Here is a 25,568-nt window from a genome sequence, read left to right on the forward strand (position 1 = left end):
ATGGGGATGGAAAATTGGAAAGAGCCATGTGCTATGGCCAAAAAAGTCAAAATGGGACAGGAGAAGGTAAACAAAGGAAAAAGAGAGGTGACAAAAGAGGAGAGGCAATTAATTCAGCCTTTTGAATACATCTGTGGTGGAAAAAAATCAGACATTATAAGGGCTCAGTATTTCCAGCAGCAGTAGGAAAAGTGGACATTCCCTTGTTTACAGCTTGTCTCATCTCTCATTCCCAATCCCATGTCCAGAGCTGAAAGAACATCATGGCGCTCACAAGAACATGAGCAGAGGGAACAAGATTTCCCAGAGAGTGTCAGAGTGCAACAGGAATCCCCCAGAGAAACAAGAACCACCTAAAGGAATCACAGGCTCTCTCCACCTTCTCATGCCTCCAGTAGCAGCATGACAACATGCTCAGGGTACAAGCTGCTGCTGCCAATGCCCTGCACAGGAAAATTTCCTACAGAAAAAAGAAAATATATGATAGGGATGATCTATATTCCCTGTCTTTATGTAAAAAAAAGTTGAAAAACATTTCTCAGGTTTTTCAGAGATGAGCATGTGTCATCCGTTACGTCATGTGTCATTAACAGATCTGTCATCTGTTAATGCCTGAAGAAATTCATGCATTATACCTTGATATTCAGCCTGACCTTTCTGGATTTCTAAGGTCACATAAAGCCATGGGAAACCCACCTTCCCCACTTCCCCAAAAGCTGATTCTCTCATTCTCAGATCTGGAAGGCTTGAAACATCCTGGAATCACACACCTACAAGTTTCACTTTCGCGCATTGTAGAAATCCTGCCAACTGTTGTGAAAGTCAGATGATTTTTAGTACAGGAACTTGTGAATAAATTATAGAGAAGTCTGATTCTGTCAGTCCTTTCTGATATTCTGTGTTACTCTAGAAAATGATTTTGACAGATGAGAGAGAAAGGGAAGCATCTCCAGCCTGCACAGCACTAGGGTTCACTTAAAAACCTGCTTGAACCAAAGCAGTGAGGGATATTCAATCAAACCAAAGTAATCATTTCAGTGCTGGAACAGGGCACATGGACATTTATTTCTTGACTGATCCAATGAAGTGGGATTTTGCTCAGGTCAGCTTTACTCTGCTGTGCATTGAAATATTGGCATTAACTGCAGAGAATGTGGGCTGCACCTTGGGAGAACAGTGAGCATTAATAAAACAGCAGTGGGGGGTGAGAGGCAAAGCAGCCCAGCATTTCCCTTTGCTGCCGGAAGCCCTCCTCTGCTACTCCAACCCTGTGGCTAAAATTAAAACATATTGATCTAACAATTAACCTCCAGTAGGGATTTAATAATCACCACTTAAACCCTGTGGTGCAAAGAAAATATTCCTCCCCTCCCCACACACCAGCCAGGGGCAGGACAGATCTCTGTAGTACATGGTCCTGCTAAAGCTCCACACATCCCAAACCCCCATCTTGGTGGACATCCCAATGTTCTTCCCAAATACCTGTCCTGGTGCATATTTTCCCACCATCTTTCCAAAACATCCCTCCTGATGCACATTCCAGTGCCCTCCCCAAAATCCCCTCCTGGTGCACATTCCAGCAGCCTTCTCCAACATTCCTCCTTGTGCACATCCCAGAGTCCTTCTCCAACACCCTCTTGGTACACATCCATACATCCCATCATCCTTCATAAAGGAAGGATGCAACTCCTGGTGCACATCCCCAGTCCTGGGATGGGGCCAAGCTAATGCACCATTTGAGATTTCCTGGCAAGTCCCCAGTTTGGAGTTATCACAGCCCAAACCTTCCTCCACTGAGACCAAAACCCATTCCTGCAGTCTGACTTTGGTGGGAAGCTGTTCCAATCATGTGAATGATTCATCTTTAGGATTTTTTTTTCTGTTACATTTACACTGGAACTTCTAATGGATGTTGATTTGCATCATCCAGGCTCTGTCAACTACCCACATCCTTTTCCTCCACCAAGCTATCATTCCTGCCATTCCCTTCTGTTTGCACAGCTCATTCAATTCGACCCTGGAAGGCCCTGAGGACCTTTGGGCTGAGTCCTGCCCCCACAAAGCCCAAAGCACTGGTGAGGCTGCTGGATTCAGTCTTGGACAGATACCCATTCAGCTGGAAGTTCAGCTGGCTCTCAAAAACCCATCATAGCTCCAGTTTGCTCAAAGGAAGAAGAAGACAAAGCCCCAGAGAAACCAGCTATGCTGCTGCAGCTGGTGTAGCCAGAGCTGGGGGTTATCAGCCATGCATGGACCCCTGAGTCTCACTGCTAGACTCACTCTGGGACACCCAAGAACCTGCAGCAATTCCTGGCCTGGGCCTGCTGCAGGCTTCTCTTGCCCTCCCCTTTCAGTTCAGGGGTTCCCTGTCTTGTTAACTTATGCCCACCCAAGCTCTTGTGCACCCACAACAGTCCTTCCTCTCACTTCTCATGTTGATTTTCCCTGTATGGGCACCCCTCTGGTGAGAACTGTAGGGACAGTTCCCTGCAGTGACCTCCTCATGGTTCCAGGGAGGACACCAGTGTCCCCTCCTGCCTGTACCCAGGGCCCATCTCCTGTTCAATCTCCCTGTAAATGCATGACCCCTTTCCAGCCATAGAATCATAGATTCACAGAACAGTTTGGGTTGGAAGAGATCCTAAAGTTCACTTCATTCCAATCCTCTGCCACGTGCAGGGACACCTTCCACTATTCCAGGTTGCTCCAAATCCTGTCCAACCTGGCCTTGGACACCAGCACAGCACTCCCAGTCTGCAGGGAGCTATGTTCCTCTGAACTTGAGACAGAAATAAAAATAGGGGGGTAAAATGAGAAAATAACAGAAGAAACTGGGTAAAGAGTGGGTAAACACAAGCTTTCCCAGGAAGCACCACAGTGTTCTGCAATCAGAGATGCAACGACGAACCCACCAACAAATATCAACCTCAAATGAACAGCTTGAACAGTTCAAAGTTCAGCTGCTGTGCAAATGTTATCAACTGCTCTCACTGTCTGCAAACCTTCCAACCCCCAAAAGCTCTGTGGTGAACTAAGGGGAAGGTGTGTTTTTAATTGTGTTCCTGAACAAAGAAACTTCCTGCTTGCCACTGCAGAGCCAGACCTTATGGACACACAAGAAAATGCAGAATATAATCCTTTTGTCCAGTTCTCCATTTGTCTTCCTTTGCTTTAATTTCATGTATTACATGTGGCAGAGAGCTCTCTCTCTCTAGGAATCAATCAGTCTTAAGGTAGAGGCAGATGGATTAATTTTACTATTGATTGCCCTGTACACAACAGCTAACAACAATTATCAGCATTTCTCAAGAAGTTATTTAGTCATTCCATTAGTCTCAAACAGCATCCATGCCTGGACCTTCAGCATCACCCTCTTCTCTAAGAAGAAAACTACATTTACCAATGTTTCTCATTATTTCCTTTTCAATTCCTGAAAAGGTGCTACAGGGTTCACAGGTTCCATGCCAGTATTTCAGATGAAATGTGAAAAATTGGCTGTATTGTTAGAGTCTGGTAACAAAGGGCCTGGAAAAAAAGGGCTCCTTCCACAGATACTTGTGGAAATGCAAATTCTGGGTCTGGAGGTATTCTGAGCTTCCTCCATCCAAAAAAAGCTACAAAGGAAGGGCTTCTGAAGCTTCCAGGCACCAGCACTAGGACTCCTGCTGAGGGGTGGGATCTTGTTTTGGAGAGAGGATGCCAAGAAGCAGCAGAGGTGACACTCATGGCTCCGGTGGTTGGGGCACAGCAGAGGCAGAAGTGTTGATGAGGTCCTGGGGAAGGCTCTCCCGCGCTTCCTGCATCCGGCGCCGTGCCCGCTGGAAAGCCTCTACAACACAGAGGTGACAGCAGGCCAGAATGCATAAGATCGCCTCAGGGAAGGGGAGGGATGTGTCTTTTCAGGGAACATCATCTCTCCTGGTGCAGGATCCCACTCCCTATGAACAGGTTACACCACCAAAGCACCTGGTGCTGCCCCACCTGCTGCTGCTCAATGGAATCAGAGAGAGCCTGTGTCTTAGTGCTGCCAGCTCTGCCCAGTGCCAGGCAAGACTGGGCAGCCTAGTCCAGGCTGTGGCCTCACACGGTGGTTATACCTCCTGCCTGCTCAGAGCTGATGCCTCCTGAAGTTTCCAGCTCAGAGCAGAACATTTAACCTCTGCCATGGACTTTGAGAGCTCACAGGGAGGGGAATCACTCCCACAGTAATGGATTATCCTGAAATATCCTGCCCACTCTATAAAAAGGGAGCCAAAGTTCACCAAGACAGAATGACACTGAAGGCCCTACCCAAAACATTGTAGACAGAGCTCTGCTGGCTGAAGCCTCCCAGTCGGTCCAGTACACTCTGCATGCGCTGTCTCAGGGCACTGTTCTCCAGAAAGGCTCTGCACAGAAGCACACCAGCAGGTCAGGGCTGCCAAAAACAGCACAGGAGATGGAGTTGATGGAGCTCACACTCCCTTTGCTGCACTCACCTAGACTGCTGAAGGCAACAGAGCCGGAATGTGACGCTCCCTGTGGTCTCTGTCCGGAAACCAAAGCGGCTCAAGCGCTTTCCCTGAAGGGATGGCACAGGTTAGAGTAACCCCACAGTGAAAACAAGCGTGATCCACCAGACCACAAACTCCTGTGGGCAGTCTTCCCTTCCCTGCAAAGCTGGAGAGAAGGGCACGTAGTTCCAGGCTGTGTTGAGGGCAGGATCTAAACACTTGCAAGCTGACAATGCAGTGCTTGGGCAGGGTTCCAACAACTGCTTCAGGGCTTGTTCCCACACAGAGGTGCCACTAACATCACCCTGCTCATTACACCAGCAGCCACCTCTGCAACTTACTGAAGAACATGAAGTTTCTACCTGCCTCACACCCATTAGATACTTGCTTCAGGGCTCTGTTCTGTAAGGTGTTCCAGGCATAATACAGCCCAAATTCCTCACAGAAACCAAGAAGTCTACAGACCAAATGCTGAACTGACAAACACTGTAGAGGCACAGGTAAGCCCAGGCTTTGGTCCCTGCTTCCCTACCTCTCTGAGCTGCTCACCCCTCAGAAGGCACAGCTCTGCCTCAGTTTGCTCATTCCTCTGTTCAGGATTACAAGAATCACAAAGCAGACATTTCTTTAGGGAGAAGAACAGGAGCAGCAGCTCATCCTTGTTCAAATCTGGTTCAGACTGACCACAGACACCTGAACCCAAGAGCAAAATGCACCACGTCCTGGCAAGAGGCTGCTCTGCAGCTGAGCCCACCTTGAAGGTCGATGGTATCCGGATGTAAGTTAAGTCCTCCAGCTCAGGAGATCCCCCAATGAAAAACCTCCTCATTTCAGCAACAGGTCCCAGACCCACAGGACGCCAGGTGGGGATGGTGAGCATGTGGACACCTGGCCCAGGACAAGAAGACAGCTTAGCTGCTGTGACCTGTGATTTATTCAGTCACAGAGGACAGCAAAGGCAGGTGGATACCTACTGACCCAAGCCAGAGCTGTCTAGAAATGGAAACACTGCACAGTATCAGAAATGTTCTAAAAGCACGTTCCCATTGAGTCAGCCCATTCTAGTCACACAGCCAATGCTGCAAGTACCCTCTGCCCAACAGCAGCATCTCCTCATAACACACAGGGGTCACTCCAGATCCCACGTGGGACACAGAGGGTTACTGCCATTGTACAGATGGATGCACAGCATCACCCCAGAACTTCATCACACCAGATGTGATGATGGCAGTATCAAAGGATCAAGGGCAGCAGCTCCAGATGAGCCTCACATTCTTTGCTGCACCCCAGACAGCTGACTGCTCCCCCAAGTACACCAAATCACTTCCCAAGAGGAATCACTCAACTCATTCTCCCAGACAATTAACACAATGTCCCAAGGATGCTTTACCTGGACATGTTGGCAACACCAAGGACCCATATCCTTCCACACGATACCTCTGCCAGAAATCCAGGGATAGGACCTCAAAGTAGAGAACAGGCCACTGAGGGAGACTGTCTGCAAGATGGGGAGCAGGTCACAGCTTTGGGAAGGAGACTATCAGTGAAAAAAAGAATGCTAAATGCCCAACTCCACTAGTAGAAGCCAAAGAATCAGAGAATCATTTAGCTTGGAAAAGACCTCCAAGATCATTGAGTCCAACCTGTGACCAATCCACACTTTGTTACTCAGACTAGAGCACTGAGTGCCACCTCCAGTCATTCCTTGGACACCTCCAAAGATGGGGACTCCATCACCTCCCTGAGCAGCCCCTTTTAGTGCCTGACACCCATTATGGGAAGAAATCCCTCCTAGTGTCCAGCCTGAACCCCCCTGAAGCAACTTGAGGTTTCCTCTTGTCCTGCCCCTTGTTCTCTGGGAGTAGATCCCAACCCCCAGCTGGCTCTACCCTCCTGTCAGGGAATTGTAGAGTGAGAAGGTCCTCCCCAAGCCTCCTTTTCTCCAGGCTGAGTCTGCCCAGCTCCCTCAGCTATTCCTTGTGCTCCAGACCCTTCCCCAGTTCTGCTCCATTTCTGAACACACTCCAGTACCCTTCCACCACGGTCCTTTCTGTATTTTTTCCACAATGACTAACAAAGATTTATGGTTGATTAGGTTCCCCTATAAAAGTTGAACCCTCAGATTTGAGGCTGAAAACAGAATTATTGAAGATAAAAATTTGGGAAAATTCTTTAAGAGAAAGTCCAGAGTGGGCTGTCAATTATCTTTGAGCAGACAAGACAATCTTCAATGAATGATCTGAAGCCAAACAGCAGAACCAGTTTATCTCTGACCTTTCCCATTGCCATTGGGGGAATGTTAATTTAGATTTTCCTATATATCTCCAAGCATTTCTTTTTTCCACAGTGAAACAAATTCATTGTGTTTCTTCTAGTCTGAAAATTCATTAGTGTTGGTTGAATACCCAGATCCAAAGTGTACATTGGATTCAAGTGGCAAGGCATGCCACAGAGCTGTCCCTAGCAATTGTATCCACAGAGCAATAGGATTGGTGAAGAAGCAGCAGGAACAGGCAGCAGAGAAACCCAGCTTAAAATAGAGCTGAAGTTTCAAAGTGACATGAACTATCTAGGGATTATACAGGTCACTGAGCACGTCTACAAATGTAAGACTCAGTACAGAGTTTTAGCTGTGTACAAAAAAGCTGCCTGCTTCTCCAGCTGCAGCATCCCTGGGCTCTGTACAGGCACAAAAACATAGCCCTGCACTCCAGGTTTAAAGAGACAAGACAAGATCCAAGTAGCTTTCCAACTGGATAAAGCTGCCTACAGCCTAGAAACAGGGCAACATCAATGAATCCATAAAAATGCAAATGGATTCCTGGGCAGGGCAAACACAGGACGTGTCCAGGGGCTGTGTGGTGACAGGGTGAACTTTTGTTGAACCAGAAGCATTTCCCTCTGTCCTTTCACCTCCAACAGGACAGACAGTATGACAGCTACAGTGGGACCAAAGGATTTCAGAGTAACAGGGAAACACACCTTCATCTTCTTGGGTGTAAAACATCTCCACACTGAAGGGGTAGCAGAAGTATGCCACATTATCCTAGAAAAAGAACAGGGCAGAGATCAGATTCCTGGACCAAAGGTTTTATCACCAGCATTGCAGAGGGCATAGAGAGCTTGGAGAAAGGAACTAATGGTAGAAAGCAGGTGATGCTGCCCAAAAAGATCAATTCCATCCCACTAACAAACATGTGACTGCAGGATGGACCTGCATACACTCCCTAGTGCCATGTCGATGGAATAGGATGTTGAAAATAAAGGAAAAGGGGAGTGACACACCTCAAATGAAAACTCAGTCAATTGCATAACTACAGGGCAGCCTCAATCTTCACAGAAGCCAAGCCAAGCACGTACCTCAACCAACGGTATTACTAAAATGTTGTATTGTAATTATTTTTGTAATATGAAAACATATAAAACACATTAGAAAGCTGATAAAATTCAAAGTCAGTTTACAGTCTCTGCACATTCCTGTCCCAGGCAAGTTGGAACAATGCTTGGTTAACTCAGAGCATTGGAGAACGCAAAAATCAAAGATCCAAAGGCAATCAGTCAGCAAGACTGAATAAAAAAGTGAGATTCCAGAAAATGCTTGGAAGTAGCTTTATTTGGTTTAGTTTTATTTAGAGACGGTGGCTCCTTGAAAAAATGACAAGTATAATTAGAATTAGGAGAATCCCAAATATGCTCCGGTCTTGAAAGGAGCCCCCAACTCTGGACATTTCCTGCATGTATGTGTAGCTTGTTCCACTCCAGAAACTGCCTGTTCAAATTGCTCAGCAGGTCTGAAAGTGTCCTTACCCAGCCCACTGCCTTGGTGGCACAGGTCTGTGTCACTCCTGAGAGCTGCTGGAACGGGGAGCTTGACCACTCTGCAGGGGACAGGAGAAGACGAAGGCTCGGGATGAGGCCAAACTCACAAACCAGAATAGCTCAAAGGAGAATGCCAGTCCCTGATGACTGGGGTAAAAAGTAATGTCACCCACCCTGACATTCACAGAATCATTAAGGTTGGAAAAGCCCTCCAAAATCATCTAATCCAACCTGTGACTGATCCCCACCTTGTCAACCAGGCCAGAGCATTGAGTTCCACGTCCAGTCATTCTTTGGACACCTCCAGGGATGGGAACTCCACCACTGCCCTGGGCAGCTCCTTCCAATGCCTGATCACCCTTTCCATAGAGAAATTCTTCCTCAAGCCCAACCTGAACCTCCCCTGGTGCAACTTGAGGCTGTTTCCTCTTGTCCTGTTACTTGTCTGTGAGCAGAGCCTGACTCCCACCTGGCTGCACCCTCCTGTCAGGGAGTTGTAGAGAGTGAGAAAGTCTCCCTGAGCCTCCTCTTCTCCAGGCTGAGCCCCCCCAGCTCTCTCAGCTGTTCCTCATGACTTTTCCCTGTCCCGTTCCAGGCTCTGCTCTTTAAAACACCCTGAACTGTCCATGAAAAGCATCATTGCATGTCAAAAGAAAAGTAGAGCCTTATCCAAATGTACTGAGTAGCAGAAGTGGTATCTTGACAGATATATCCAGAGAGAAGAGGCAGTGCCATAGCTTTAGGAGAATGAAACATGCAGCAGGATATACATGTAAGTGCTGGGAGCCTTATTATCATTATTATTATTATCATCATCATCATCATCAAAATTTAATATGTTAGTATCAGCACAAAGCATGATGGCAAGCACTGAAATCAGACAAGGTCACTGTGGTGGGGAGCACAGGAAGGCTGTTCTCAGCCAAATAAGGAATTAAGTTTGGCTAGACTGGTCACCACCACCTCTATGTCCCAGCCTGAGATGCATTCTGCCATTTTAGCTCTGAAGGTCTCTGACTAGATCCCAGCCTTCAACACCAATTTTTGCTGACTCCCAGCAGAGCTGGTCTGATGGACCAGCCAAAGCCTGTTTCATCTCTTCCACTGCTGTGATGTGGCTGGGAATGTGAATACTCACGGTTAGGCAGCTCCAGGAAGAAATGCACATAAAGGTTGTCATACTCATAGCCTTGAGCTGAAACTGAGAAGAGAGAATGAACTTCAGCTGTTTGCATACAAATTATTCCAGCATTCACTGTAGATTTTTGGTAGAGCCACCACCAAGAACCTCATGAAAAATCACTTACTGCTGGAAGCTGGGAAAAGCCTTCAAAGTAACAGGAGATAACCCACAGAGAAGATTCCTCCTCCAGACTAGTCCTGTCTCTGTCTCACTAACTAGATGAGGGAGTTCACACATTTAATTGGTTTCTTTGGGAAATTAATAGATATTATAGCAATCTGCTCTCCTATTTTCAGACCTAGGCCTTCTTAGAACAGCTACAGCATTTGTAACCTCCAACCTGTAAATGCCTCTCAAGGGATTAATCTACAGGAAACAGGGAGGAGACGGAGAAAGTAAAGGATTCTAGGGTCTCTTGAATCTAGGGATTCAAAAATCCTTGGGTCACACCCTCAGCCATCCTAGCACACCCACATTGGCCCCTATTAGTGTTTAGAATAAAGACTCACCTATTTCTCCATTCACAAGAAGTCTCAGAGTACCAGGAAGAGGCTGGAAAAATTAGCAGACAAACAAAATAAAGAGTTGAACAACCACTGGTGCAACCTCAACAATTTCTTCCCAACAATATCTCACACAAGTATTTCATGGGTTTTTAGACATGAATGATTTACTGTTCTGGCCAGGGAGGAGTCATGATTTGTCGTATCACTTCCAGAAGTGTACAGTCCAATTGGAAAGAGACTCTAAAGAGACCAAACCCCCCAAAGCCCAGCCTGCAGGAATTTACTGTTCTGTAAATAGGTCTCTTACAGATGTCAAGATCGATGTAACACACAGTGAGAAGTCACTTGCAGAAATCACAGTCCTGCTTCTGTCATGTTCCTGCATTTGCCCAAAACGAGGGAGCAGGGGGAAGCACTGAGACATTCTATCGAAGTACTGGAAAGCACAACTTTCACTGTTTTGTATTGTATTTCACTGATTTGTATTCACTGAATTGTCAAACAATTTTGGGGGAAAAAAAAATATTGCCGTTTGGATAATTCAGTGAGAATGGAAACTGCATGAGTCTGAGGGGCTGTTTATTTGCACAAAGTGGCACATAGAGCTGTTTGACACTGAAGAAGTTAATAGCAATCACTGTCCCTGAAGACATAAACCCTCTTTCCTTCTCAAAACACTACAATCACAGGCCTTGAGGCACTACACACAGCCTCACAGAGACTGTAGTGTTCAGCAGGCCCTGAACGGGCAGGATGGATCTCTGCAGACCCCGAATCCACTGCCACTTGTCCCTTCTGACCCACTTTTCTGCTTGAAGCCACAAGGTAAAAGCTGCCAAACCCCCTCCAGAGCAAAACAGTCTTTGGAGACTGTGCTGCAAGTGCAAACTGTGGGAGCCAGGTGACCAGACTCCAAAGATAACAGAACTCCAGTCCCTGCCCATGCCTCTGGAACTCACCATTTCAAAGTCTGTGCCCACGAGCCCACTGAGGTAATCCCTGTGCCGCCCGCAGAGCTAGGAACACACACACAAAAAAAGAGTGGCATTATGATTATATCTGCTGTTATGTACTGCAAAACTTAAACTGTATATAATTTAAACTCAAATCATTACGAGGCTTAGCATATGTGGGGTTGTTACAACACATATGGAGAAGTATCTAATAGAACATAGATGCATAACTGCTAACACTGCACGGAACTTCAGATTTGGCTCTCCAAGACTAATTTTAAGGGAAAAGAAGCTCTGAAGAATTAGATATTAAATGATAGCTGAAAAATACAGGTACAGACTATTCCAAGGAAATGGCCAGGCAGAGATCAGTGTCATGAAATCATGATTTCTTTGGTGACCACAAAACCAGTAAGGAAATGCACAAATAAAAATCTAAACCAAAAAGTACTTTCATAAACTGTCAAGAGACAAAAAGGCAATTCAGAAAAATCAAGACGTGAAATGGAATCCTAATATCCTGGGACATTACAGGTAGCAAGACATCATTTAATAAATATACAGGCAGCAAGAGGAAGATTAAGGAAAGGGTTTGCCTGCTGCTCAAAAGGGAAGGAAAAACACTGGCAGGTGACATTAGGAAGGCATGGAGTTGAGTGGTTTCTTGCATCAGTTCTCACTCTCTAAAGCACTGCAGCCAGAGGCAGGACAAGGTCTCTTTAAGGAATAAGGGATGAAACAGAGATATTTGCTGCAGTTCTCAGATCCCTGACCATTATGAGGCTCAGGGCAATGACATTTTGAACCTTCAGGTGTGCAGAGCACCAGCAGTTCCATCTCCATGATGATCTGAGCTGCCTCTGTTACTCAGAACTCATTAATACACTCTGTGGCCAGTACTTACTTCTCTGAACACACGCTGCTCACGCTCCTCCTCCTCAGGCTGCACCTGGGCAGATGCATTCTCAATAGTGTATTCCCACACCTCTCGCTTCTCTCCATCCAGCTCGATCCTGCAGAGCCCCAAAACACATGGGAAAAACTCCCCCATTATGCAGAGAATAATGGCATCAATGGGGCCCTCCTGACCCAGCAGTGTCCCCTCTACCTCTTGCAGTGAGACAAGGGCACTCACAGCCCTCTCCTCACTCCCAAGTACTTGCCAGCATCATTCCCTCAAAGTGGAAGACTTGCTTGCATCAGCCAAGTGCATAACGTGGTTTTACAAGGGAGGTACTGATAGAACAAGGAGGAATGGTTTCAAACTGACAGAGGGCAGGGTTAGATGGGCATTAGGAAGAAATTCTTCCCTCAGAGGGTGGTGAGGCCCTGGCACAGGTCACCCAGAGCAGCTGTGGCTGTCCGATCACTGCAAGTGCCCAAGGCCAGGTTGGACTGGGTTTGGAGCAATGTGGAATACTGGAAGGTGTCCCTGCCCATGGCAGGGTGTGGAATGAGATGGGCTTCTAGGTCCCTTCCAAGCCAAACCATTCCATGATTCCCAGATAACCTGCAACCCTAGAGACTTGCCCCAAAGCCCCACAAAGCACACACACAGTGACACTGTGAGTGTAAGCACACAATAATATTTTTCTAGAAATCTCTGAAACTAATTAAATATTTCTCAATTTAAGTGATGGTTCCCTGCCTGAAGGGTGACCAGGAAACAGCCATTTCAGCCCTAGCCCCCAGTCCCAGGAGAGATCCCAGCCCTGTCCAACTCACCTGTAAGCTCCTTTGGTGCCATTGAAGTCAGGCTTCACTGTGATCACCCCATTGGCATCCACCTTGATTGTGCAAAGCACATTTTCGTACTCCCTGTGACCAAGCCTGAAGGAGGACACCAGGAAAACACAGTCTAAACAGAGAACATGGACACTCTTCTGCTCTGGAACAGCAGAGCTGGTAAAGGAACTTGGTAAAGGGGTACAGAAGGGAGCACATACACACTTTCCTACATTGGTTTAGAAGCCTTTTAGATGTATATACTCAGCTACCTCCCAGCTGAAGAAAGAGGCAGAAAGAAATTGCAGCCCACGTTACTGAGCTCTTGGAATTCTCCCCCCTTAACTAATGAAAGAAACAGGAGTTTTGAGTAAGGAGGAAAGACAGATTTTCTTTTGGAAAATTATGATCACTTCAGAATTTTACTTACTTCCCATAAGGTCCCAAGTCCCCCATGATGTACATGGTCTGTACAGGTGTGTTAATTACATGATTGTTCTTTATAAATTCTTCTGAAGGTTCCCAGGTGATGATTTTTGATTTCAGAGAACTTGCTTCTCTGCCAACAAGAGAACAGCACCAGTCACAGCTCACCTCAGCAGCACCAAACCCATCATGATGAGGTGTGCTGGACTACATGTGTGACACAGCATGAGCTATCAGCTCCCACAGACCAGGCTGACTCACAGCTGGGCACCAGCACCACGAAAGCTGCATGAACAAGCTCCAAGCCCAAGTCTGAACTCACACAGGCCTACGGTCCTGTCTTCTCCTCCTCACATTGGCCATCCTCTCGACCAGATATGATGGCACTTCATGATCCATGTCAGTTACCTTCTGGCAGAGCTGGAAGAAATGACAGGAACTGGTTTAACTGCATATCTTTCCCAAACACAGCTCTCCTCGTAGAGGAGGGAACAGATATGCACACAACCACATGCAAGGACAACTTGCATTAAATGACTGCAGAATTCCCTCACTGTTCTGGTGGCAACATACAGCTCACTCCAGCCAGCAAGCCTCCTATAGAGCAGTGCTCCTACAGAGCCAAGTCCCTCTGGCTGTCCTGACCACTGCTCTGAACCAAGGACATCCCACCCCAGGTCTGGGGCACCAGGGGAAACTGTTTTGCAGCAGTGTTCTCCTGCACTCAGAGTATCTGCCCAGCTAAGAACAAAGAAATGCTCCCTCTGCAGTAGGACTGGAAGTTTTGACAGACACTGAGTAACTAAGAGCTGGTACCTCCTCTAGGTTGGTGAATCGGTCGTGGTCAGTGTAGGTGAAGATGCGACAGTTCTTCCGACCTCCAGCCTTCTCCAGTTTCCGGATCTCCTCATGGTACTGCCAGTCCAGGGGAGTCTGGCAGGCTGACTCATTCAGGTACAGATCCACCTCAAACTGACAGCACCACAGGTAAAGCACAACAGCTGCCTTTCACCAGCTTTGGCAAAGCCACAAATATTTTTCAGCTTTTTTCCAAAGCCACCCCAGACACAAGACCCTTTGGGAATCCCAGCAAATAACCCAAGCTCCAGAGCAGCTCCAACACTGCTCAGGCATGTGGCAGCCAGCAGCATCACTGATGGCCACCTGGAAAGCCTTGGGTGCAGTAGCTCGCCCTGAAACAAGGAACCTGCAGTGAGGTGCAGAAACGGGGGTGTCAGGAAGCTCCTTCAAGCCTGTCCAGTTCTGGACAGGACAGGAGACACGTGGAGCTCCTGGAGCAGGTTCAGCAGAGGGTGATGAAGTTCATCAAGGAACACCTTCCTTATGATGAAAAGCTGAGGGAGCTGTGGCTGTTCAGCCTCGAGAAGAGACAGTGAGAGGGTACCCCATCCCTGTCAGGGTCTGCAAGGAGGGGTCAGAGCATGAACGAGGTTCTGCTCCTTGGGGACCAGCAATGGCACAAGTGAAACGGGCAGGAACTGATACACACAGAAAGTTCCACCTGAACACGAGGAAGAACTTCTTCCCTGTGCGCTTACCAAGCCCTGACCGGGCTGCCCAGAGAGGATGTAGAGTCTCCCTCACTGGAGGTATTTCAAAGCCACAGCTCAGGACACAAGCCCGAGCAGCAGCGTGCTGTGGGGTCCCTGCCCGAGCAGGGGAGTCGGCCGGGATGATCCCCGATCTGACCCATTCCGCCAAGTCCCTCTCGCCCCCCTCTCCCTGCACCCACCTGGCTGAAGAGCTTCTCCTGCCACCCCACCTCGACCTCCTCCTCCTCGTCCTCCGGGGGTCTCTGGCCGCCTGCCCGAGAGGCCGCGGTGACCCGCAGCGGCCCCGCTCCCGCATCGGCGGCGCGGCCCGGCCGCTCGGGGCCGGCCAGCGGCGGCACCCGCGGCAGGAGAGGCCCGGCCGGCGCGACCCGCTGGATGCGCACCCTGCGGGGAAGGAGCGGAGCGTCAGGGCTGTGCGGGCCGGCGGAGGCGGGCCGGGGCCGGGCAGGCGCTCACCGTAGGCGCAGGTTGCGGATGGGGTCCCGGGAGCGGTACACGGCGCTGCCCCCGCGCCGCGCCGCGCCCGCCATGGCCGCGCTCCGGGGAGACCGCCGTGCGCGGCGGGGCAGCGCCCCCGCGCGGCCGGAGCCTGCCGCGCAGCCGGGCCCGCTCCGCGCGCGGAGCCCGCGCAGCCCGCGAGAGGGCGCCCCACAGCCTGCGCGTGAGGGAGGGTCCCACAGACCCCGCCGCGTGAGGGAGGGTCCCACAGACCCCGCCGCGTCAGGGAGGGTCCCACACATCCCTCCGTGTGAGGGAGGGTCCTACAGACCGCTCCGTGTGAGGGAGGGTCCCATAGACCCCTCTATGTGAGGGAGGGTCCTACAGACCCCTCTATGTGAGGGAGGGTCCCACAGACCCCTCCGTGTGAGGGAGGATCCTACACATCCCTCCGTGTGAGGGAGGGTCCCACAGACCCCGCCGCGTGAGGGAGGATCCTACACATCCCTCCGTGTGAGGGAGGGTCCCACAGACCCCTCCACGTGAGGGAGGGTCCCACTGACCCCTCCGTGTGAGGGAGGGTCCTACACATCCCTCCGTGTGAGGGAGGATCCTACAGACCCCTCCGTGTGAGGGAGGATCCTACAGACCCCTCCGTGTGAGGGAGGATCCTACACATCCCTCCGTGTGAGGGAGGGTCCTACACATCCTTCCTCTGAGGGAGGGTCCCACACATCCCTCCGCGTGAGGGAGGGTCCTACAGACCGCTCCGTGTGAGGGAGGGTCCCACAGACCCCTCCATGTGAGGAAGGGTCTCACAGACCCCTCCATGTGAGGGCTCCCGTGGCCCCTGGGGGAATTCCCCACAGCCTCTGTATGGGGGTCCTCACAACCTCCATAGGGAGGTCTCCATGTCCCTCTGTGTGAGGGTCCCCACAGCCCCTCGGGGGTCCCAGGGCCTCCAGGGAAGGTCTCCCTCGTCCCTCTGTGTCAGGGTCTACACAGCCTCTCTGGGAAGGGCATCCACAACATCCCTCCACAGGAGTCCCCATGACAAAGCCACCCCATAACCAACAGCCCCAGAGAAATGCTGAGGGACCTCCAGCAGCCATGGATGGAGCTCCAGGCCCACACCTGTGTGTAAGGAGCCACCTGAACCTGCCCCTCTCTGGGGTATTTCTTACCCCCTTCCTAGTCTGTCCCTGGATCTTCATGGGCACCACCAGTACCCTCATGCTGTTGCCAATTTTAGGAGGTCTCTAAACACAGACACAGTCTGTTTTAAGAAAGAAGACGTAGCTTCTTCTCTGCGGGGTGCAGAGTGTTTTCCACAAACCGAGCACACCAAGGGGTAAAAAGTTATCTCATCCATATGCATCAGCTGTGCATATGGGGTCAGGAAGGATGGATGGGGACATCCTGCCATAGTGATTCCCTAAATCCCACAGCTGAATGGCACAAATGACCAGATAGGTGTCGCGAGAATGACATTCCCTGGCAAGAAGCCCAATCTGATTCCACCAGCTTGTACCCAAAGAATTGCATACTCACCTCCAAGGACATCCCAACCCTCCTGCAAGCACTTGCAATTCTTTTGCTGTGATTTAAATCCTACTTGAGTGACAGTCTTAGGTGTGAGATTTTTCAACCTTCTCACTCTCAAACAAGATGAGCTAAACGCTAACAATCTGCACAAAGTAAGGAAGCAATTTGTCCTTGGTCTTCCTGGAACTGGGAAAACAATTGTGGCTTTCAAGATTATTGAGATAATACAAAACACTTAGCTGTTCTGCAAAGGAGGAAATACTTTCCATTTGTGAAAATCAACCCTTGAGGGGTTTATTGGGGTAAGCAGCCATATTCCTCTTTCTTCTGTCATTGCACCCTCTACACCTACAGCACAAGACTTCTTATTTTCCCTCTTTTTGCCTAAGTTTTAACTTTGCCTGACACAAACACACAACCTTCATCTCAAGGAAGGTGTTTCTATTCAAAATGGGATTGAGCTGAGTTCTGGCCCAGATCCAGCACTCAGTGATTGCAGTGATCATCCCCCATTTGGGGGTTGCTGGAGTGTCAGACCTTCCAAAGCCAATGGCCTCAGTGTAAAGGCCTGTTATGGCTGGTGCCGACCCCAAAAGTGCCCATCTGCTGTTTTCTGCTGCTGCTTCAGCATATTCAGTGCTGGGCTCGCTGCAGGCTCTGTGCAGCTGTGCCAGGAACTGCCCTTGGACCCGGGCTGTGTAAACATGGAGAACTCAGGATTCTTCTGGGAGAGCATTGAGGTAGAGCAGTTCCCCAGCCGTGTCCTTGCTGCTTTTCCACTTGTGGCAGCATGTGGAGGTCAGCAGGCCACCATGGTGGACAAGGCATCAGGGAATGGCAGTCCTGTCCTGGACCCAGTGGACAGCAGAAGCACTGCCAGTCACGGCTCACCCTGGCAGAAAAGGGATCCTGTCCTTCCCACAAGGAAGCCCAGGCACCAGGGGAGAGCAGGGCATGCCCCGTGGAGCCTTGTCATGGGGGCTGTGTAGGAAGGTGGCCCTGAGTCTCCTCCTGGGTGGGATCCAGAGGTGGTGGGGGCTGTGCAGCAATGCCTGTGCACAGCAAATCCCTTGGAATAAATGTTTCTGTGCCAAAAATGACACAGCATGCTCCGGCTGAGATGGGCAATTTGGTGTTGTTTTGCAGGAGGAGCCCTCCAAGTAAGAACCCCTGGAGAGACGGAGGTAGTCAGCAACAACTGGTCATATTGTTACCAAAAATTAGGTAAAATAATTGCTCATATTGTTACCAAAAATTAGGTAAAATAAAAAACAACACTTTAACACCAATGTAGCCTTAAGAAGCAGGCATTCTTTATTCAGCTGGATGCAGGGGGTATAGCTCCTCCAAAAGTCATGCATACTGGGTACAGGAAAGTTTCTGTTTATTGCTGGATATATGCCCATTGTCCTGTTTGAGGACTACTCCTTACTTCTGGTATTTGACATCCCCAATACCCCTAATACTCCAAGGTGTATCACTGCAATCGGTTGGCTGATAAATATTTCCAGAGATTATTCCAGATCTGGTTTTGAAATACTATAATTCTTAACAGTATAATTCTTATGTGTCCATCATAAAGAATATTCCCCTTCTATCCCCGTCCAACTGGCATGGGTACTATTTCCTTCCTGCATGTCTTCCCATATTTTTGTCAAATTGCTGACTAAGACTCCCCATGGAACTCCGTTTTCTGGTGAGGTTGATACTGGTAAGCAAGTTGTTACAGAACACTAAAAAAAGAGTAACACAAATCCCCCCCACAATGAAGAAATTTTTAAATACCCAGTGTTAGTTAGTTAGTCTTGTTCCCTACATATTTTCATTTGTAAAGGATTTTCCACCAGTTCACAATAATATGTGATCTCTGGTTTTACCTGTGTGTGATGAGCCCAGAGCTTGATTCCTTCTACCTTGATTTTAGTGTAGTTTATCAGAAGAACCACATACAAACTCTTCCACTTCTCCTAGATTGGTCCAAAATTCAGATTTCACACTGGATCTTCTGGTTGAAAAAGTATGTACATGTCAATCTAGTCCCAGTGATCTCTTGATAATGATGTACCTTTTAGGACTTAAAAGAGCTAGTTTCAGGGCTAATAAATATTAATTTCAGCAAAACTTTTGATGTCCCTTGCCTTGTAGGTGCCACATGGGAAAACTTCTGGCCATCCTGAAAAAATATCTACCAATACCAAAATGTACCAGTCCCAATACTGCCTGGGCAGTTCTGTAAAATCAATTTGCCAACAATCACCTGGTGAATTTCCATTTTACTAGCTCTGGATGTGGCCTTCTCCCTTTCTTGTGATTATTTTACAAACAAACCAGATATTTTTTAAGAAATTGCTTATTAGTTTCTATCATTTTTGTGCTTCATAAATTCCTTTGTAAACTGATTGCTGTATTCTCTATTTCCTAATGTGTTTCCTGATGTTTTAGTTTCATTTTCATAATTTTACATTATGTTTGAAACTACAATTATCTGCCCACATGAGGTCACCAATCATCTGCTGTTTCCTTCTGCAGTTTCTAATGGTGGGGCTAACTACCTGTCCTGATTATTATAATTTGGTTTTTATTCCAGGACATTCAACTCCTTGCTAGATGTTCATGCAAGGATATCTTTTTCAGCAACCTCTTTAGCTCTTTTGATTCTCTGTATTAACTGAAGAGTTTTCAAATTGATGGGCATTACAGTGCATCACAGCCATTTCTTTTGGCTTTTGTACACACTGTTGTAGGTGACTTATTTCTTCTCTGTACTTAACAGGAGACATTTGTGCCAACAACAAACCCTTTTCCTTCCATATGGCTCCATGGGTATGTATTATTTCAAAACTGTATTTTAAATCACTCTATATATTTATCCTTTTTCCTTTATCCTATCCTTTTAGCACTCAATGTAAAGTAACTAATTCTTTTTGCGTTGTTAAGAAGTAAAGTCTGGACTCCTTTTACCTGGGTCAGGGTTACCACTGCATACTCAGCTGCCCATCTTCCATGTCATACCTTGCTGCTCCAACCAATGTGCAGGTCCAGTTCTGGGTTTTGCAGCTGATGCCTTGGGAAGGCTGACCTAGAACAGAGGCTAGACAGAGTTAAAGAATAAAGTAGGGATTTATTAAAATGCCTCAATGGATCCACCTTGGGCAGTACAAGAACCCAGGCAGGGCTACACCCAAGATGAACCCAAAATGGTCACAAAATGCACAACTGGTAACGGGGTCTCTCACTTTTATAAGCTCTGCTCCATTTGCATACTGGAGTTAAGTGTTCAATTATAGCTTTGGATTATGAAGTTCCACCCTTCCTGTTTTTCCCTCTTCATTCCGCCATTTATGTTCTGTCCTGAGATGGAGAACTGGAGACACAAAATGCAAAGATCACAGGTTGAGATAAGAAAAATTTACTGGAAGCAGCAATGAGATAAGAAAATGAACAGTAACAGAAGCAATACTAGTGACAGAGAGTATAAGAAAAGAATTTATTCACATGAGAAAAAAAAATCAATAATAGACACTACCAGATGGCTGACTGCCATATTTTCCCTCTAAGAGAGTCCCTTTCCCCTACCCCTGGCAGTGACATGAGGTGGTACAGAATAACCTCCAGGTCCTGGCCATGCTTCCTCCAGCTACTGCAAAAGATTAGCCCTGTCCTGGCTGAAATCAGGACAAGCTGAGAATAATAAAGCATCTAAGTTACAAAACTAAGAGCATTCAGCAACTGGTCCAATGAGAAGACTCTAAACGAAGAAGACAATGCTGGACTTAACCTGTCTTTTGCAGCCTATAAACTGCATATCACCAGCAATTGAATGAATATAAGAACAAAATTATTCAAGAGTGACTGCCCAAGTTCCCCATCCATTTCCTTAATTATACCCTACCAAGTGTTCCTTTTAATTTCCATATTAAAGTTTTCACAGTACCCTTTGGAAAAAGAGTTCATTAATTTACCTTTAGACCTTATTTAAACTTCATGATCTTTGTTGATTTTTGTTTAACCATTTTCCCATGTTTCCAGCTAAATTTCTTGACTAAAAATTTGTTCATTATATTCTTGATGTGCTTGTTAAGTTATATATTCTAGAGAGAGGAGTCACTCTGTCCAGTTAATACCCACCATTACATAAAATAAAATGAGCAAGACATCTCCATTCGCTGATCACATCCTACAAGATGAGGAACCTCCGAAATCACTTTCAAACCCCAGATAGCCAGATCCTGCAGATTCCTCGATGATTCATGCTGGAGAAGGTAGGTACAGCTCTTCTCTTCTCTGGAGTGTTTGTACACCACTGAATGGGAACAAAAATCATTCTTGGGACACAAAGAAGAATCAAGGACTTCAAGGACTTCATATCCTTAACCACAGGGCAACAGCTAGTTCATTTTTCCTTTTTTTATGTTCTTCTATAGTTGTGTTTCTTGCAACTGCTGTGACCATGAGGTGTCAGATGCACTTGTCCCTTTGGATGGTCCTAGTGTCTGCAATGATACGTAACCTGGGCAGAAGGCTCAGTTCATGCCAACTAAGAGTGGAGGAATCTGTGTTCAGAGCTTGGGCCCTAGTCAAGCCAGCAAGACTTGGTAGAGTTTGGAAGCAGAATATTTTTTGAGCAGAAACTACAGACCTCTTTTGAACTGTTTGTTACTTAAAATTTAAAGTTCAATGAAATTTATTGCAATTTAGATTTAAACTACCTCAACATAAAATTAATACTATTTAATATTAGATGGTTAAAACTAATATCTGTCAAAAGATGTTAGTAATAAAATCTATACATCTTTTTGGCTTGGTGTTGAAGCTTCATGGGTCAGAAATGTACATGTTTGTATATCCCAGTTTCAAATATTCCTGTCCCACTGGAGTCCCATTCATGCTTTCCTTGCTGTTTGCATCCTTTTGTCCCTAAAGAAATCATCCCTTCTGTGAGTAGCCTTTAATTAGTCTGACTTGCAAACAAAGAAATGGTGTCAGAAGCAAGCCTTTCCCCTCTATAAAAACTTTAAAAGCTTTTGAGATTAGTTTATTTCAAAGCTATTTGTCATTAGAAACAAAAATGCATGAGGGCACCTCTCATACTTTTGGCTGCAGTAGTGGTAGCTTTTGGGGTGTTTTTCCTTCCTTTCTGTTTGGATTCAGTTACTTTACTGCTGTGAAACAGACTCTTCCATTGAAATCTGTGTATTGACAACAAGAACTTATCACAATTCTGTCTGTAAATGGCATTGGAAAACAGCCACTATAAAAACAGCAGTGAGGAGGAAATTAATCTTGAGCAAGCTTTTCTTGATAAGGAAAGAAGATGAATGGAGTCTGCCTCTGTTTGGTGGTGCTAAGCAGTAAGAAAACAGGCAATGGGGAGAAATCAATGCACATGAAGTTACACCTGCACATGAGGCAGAATTTACTGCGTGAGCCACCAAGCACTGAACAGGTTGCTCAGAAGAGGGTGTGGAATCTCCCTCACTTGGAAATACTCCAGAACTGTCTGGATGCAATCCTAAGCAATGTGTTCCAGGACTGCAGACGACTAGCCCTGAACACATTTTATCTCAAATATTCTGACTGTTAAAACAGGAAAGTTCTGATGGAAAGTGAGGATCCTGCAGAGGTGGGCTGTTCTGAGCCAACTTCCTGCTCTGCCTTGAGAGTTGTGCTCAGTCCCCACCCCAAATCACTACCTGGAGAATGGCTGTGCATGCACAAAAGAAACAGGTGAAAAATCTTGCTTGCATAAGAGGCGGGCACCCAGGTGAACTATAAAAAGGAAGTGGATTTTCTCTCCCCACCCCTACCACCCTGTCTCGCTCTTTTCCTCTCCTTCTGTGTCTCTTCTTTGTCCCTCAGCCTCAGATCTGGACACTCTGTGTGGCAGGACCAACACAAGATCTACAAACTGGTGATATTCGTTTTCCTCCCTCTCTCTCTATTCTATGCCTTTATTTCCCCACCTGACAGGGTGGGGAGGATGCTGTGCCTGTTGTCCTGGGCATGCAGGCACAGTCTTGAGGGTGAGTGAGGTCTGGTCTCACTCGAAGCAGATCAATGCAGACATCCTCTGCAGCAGACCTGAATACCCCCTGCAGCTACCAGTCCTGGAGCAATGTGGATCATCTCATCCAAGATGTGCTGCAAGACCCATGGCATGGAGAACATCAGCATTGCAGACTGTGGCAGTGCTGAGTGCTCTGTCAGTCCAGCTTTGACAGACCTGGGTGGTTCTGCAACACCTTCCCTCTGCCTTCTCTTTAGGTCTCCAGAGGGCCTGCCTGGGCAGCCCAGAAGGGGACTCAGGTGGTGTTTTCTGTGGGACTGGGAAGAGCACGCAGATTTGGTTGCTGCACATCTAACACAACCACTGTGACTCAGAAGTGTGGCGGGATGGAAGGCCCTGCTCCTCAGCAATGTCCTGTGTTTTTTTCTATTCATCTGGCAACCAGAGAGTCTCCAGGGCCCTCTCACCACAAGAGCAAGCCCTCAGGCTGTCAGGGCCAGCACCTGTCACATGTTGGAGAGACCATCAGTAGGCTCCTTCCTATATCTCTGGGGTCCGAGTCAGTCAGCAGCAGAAGAAATAAGTCCAGGTCCAGGCTACAACCAGGCTGGATCCATGTGGATCCACTCCATGTTTTTGTGGACATATGTCATGATCTTTGGCACCTGGAGTATGAGTATGGTGCAGCCACATTTCTCATCTCTCTCTGTTGCCGTGAAATGGCTTCAGATACCTGAGAGAGCTGGGTTAGGGAGAGAAGGAGGAAAAGGCCTGGCATGGTTCATGGGTGGGGCAATCCAGCCACAGGGCACTCACATATGTCAGCCACAAAACAAGGTCCCTTGTGGCCATGTCCAAGGATGTTCTTGTCCATCTGCCCCTCAGCCATGTCATCTGCTGCCAAGATATCAATGGTCACTGGTCACCAATGGTCATCTGCCAATGAGAACATCTGTCTCTTGGGAAGGCTGCAGGTGTTCTCCAAATGCCTACGGGAGGAAGAAAGGAAGGGAAGCCATGTCACACCATGTGCTCTGATAGTGCTGCTTGTCTGGGCAGTGCAAGCAGCCCTGGTGAGAGATGCCCAGCAGTGCTGGTAGCAGTGCCTGAAGTCACTGTGCATGGGAGGATGAGAGCAGAGGGTCCTTAGGCTGAGGGAAGAGGGCTCATAGAATAGGGTGGTGACCCTACAGAGAACCAGGGGCTAGCTGGTGGCCAGGAGGGCTGGAGCTGCTGCTGGGACATGGGACTGCTGCCCTCACAGTGTCCCTGCTTGGGGACGGCAGGAACCTTGTCACCAGTATGGCCACACCAACCCTGCTGATTCAGGATTCCTTTTCTCACACAAGTCCCCTGCCAATGCCACAGACAACAGTTTCAGCAAGGAGGGAGCTTATTTCCATGGCTATATTGCTGCTGTCAAGCAAACAAGGGGATCAAGTCCTCCTAAAATCATGTTCTTGTTGGGGTTCTGGATGCTCTCAATTATTCTCTGGCAACAAGTTACCTACATGGAGGAGAAAGGGTCAGTAGGACATAGCATCTTTGCCAACAAGGTTCCTAAATGCTGCAAAGAACTTTAAACTCAGCACACCTGGGCAAGGAGACTGTGGGGGGCAAGCTCCCAACCCCAAGCAGCTGTAGCATTTAGGGAACACTGTGGCCCCTGCCCACAGAACCCTCACAGCCAGAGTGATGAGGAAATGGGATCCGAGCATTCAGCCAGTTGCCCTTGCTGAGGTGTAACCATACCTGGATTGGGGTCTGTACCACTTCTGTGACCTTGTCTCCAGCTGTATTTATATCAATACCATTATGTGTGAAGTCCCTCCATCTGTCATGCTACTATGGCTAGTCGCAGTGGCACTTGCTGTATCTGACTGTGACTGTGTAAAGGGAAATGTATCTGTGAATGTACATGTGTCACAAGGAAATTATTATGAGAAGTCATTGTTATGGGGCTACTAAAAGGATTTTATTAATGACCAAATGATGATCTAATAGTAATTAATCAATGACTGAATGAAAATCAGAGAGTAATCAAATAGTGAGCAATCAATAATTGAGTATTTGTTATACAGGAATTTAACCATGATTTGAAGATTACTTAAATTATAGTGTAGACAATGGTTTAAATTATTATTTATGTGAAAATTTAGACAATTATTTAGTGCTCAAACACTCTGCTACCTACACCACTTGTCATAATTAAGCTATAGCTGGTTGTGTAGAAGTTTTGCTAGTACAGAACAGACTTTTAGGCCTCATGTGTAACATCACTCACATCTTTATAGATCCTAGGTGCCTGAGGAAGGTCTCTCAGCCTTGAGCCACCTTGACTGCTGGGTCTGCTCAAGGGAGACCACAGCCATGCAGCCTGCTACTGTACAGGACAGCTCAGTGGCAGCCAACTCCAGAGCATCTCCCTTTGCATCAGCCACACTCGTGTCCTACTCACTCACCTTGGGTAAGGAATGGATGTGACTGAAATCCTACTGTCTTCCTTCCTACCAGAATTCTAGCCAGTTCTGGCAGCTCTCCAGTCAATGTCTTTATCCCAAGATCAGGGACATGTGTCAGAGATCTAGCACAGTCTATTTTAAAAATGCCCAGTGTATCTCATTCAGGGGTCTTGCTACTACATAGTAAAGATAATTAATGCTACTAGTTCATGAAGAAGACTAAGGCCTGCCTGCCAGGGACTTGGAATTGAGACAGGTTTGAATTATTGGCCAGAGGTGGAGGTGGAGATGCCTTTGCCAGCCATGGAATCACAATATCCATGGCATGCCTCTGCCACTCCTGGGTAACTGTGGGAAGGGAGGCTTTGTTACCACCTCGCTCCCTTGAATCAAGGCCCTGCTGTGTCACTGCCAACACAGTGCATGCCAATGGCAAC

The 25,568-nt window shown here is 47.5% G+C and overlaps 1 protein-coding gene across 1 annotated transcript; it reads right to left on the reverse strand.

The window, feature by feature from the left end:
- Positions 1-3,234: 3,234 nt before the first annotated feature.
- MKS1 (MKS transition zone complex subunit 1) lies at positions 3,235-15,249 on the reverse strand. The gene is made up of 17 exons (XM_085557582.1): positions 15,136-15,249; positions 14,859-15,063; positions 13,922-14,077; positions 13,428-13,525; positions 13,110-13,238; positions 12,680-12,784; positions 11,859-11,967; positions 10,961-11,017; positions 10,005-10,047; positions 9,451-9,513; positions 8,301-8,371; positions 7,476-7,539; positions 5,884-5,991; positions 5,248-5,381; positions 4,479-4,561; positions 4,291-4,388; positions 3,235-3,829 (listed from the first exon to the last, which is right to left on the reverse strand). The coding sequence occupies exons 1-17, from the start codon at positions 15,207-15,209 to the stop codon at positions 3,723-3,725; spliced, it is 1,704 nt and encodes a 567-aa protein (XP_085413708.1). The 5' UTR covers positions 15,210-15,249; the 3' UTR covers positions 3,235-3,722.
- Positions 15,250-25,568: the final 10,319 nt, after the last annotated feature.

Source organism: Lonchura striata, chromosome 19 (genome assembly GCF_050655825.1).
Source record: "Lonchura striata isolate lonStrDom1 chromosome 19, ASM5065582v1, whole genome shotgun sequence".
Classification (NCBI taxonomy): domain Eukaryota; kingdom Metazoa; phylum Chordata; class Aves; order Passeriformes; family Estrildidae; genus Lonchura; species Lonchura striata.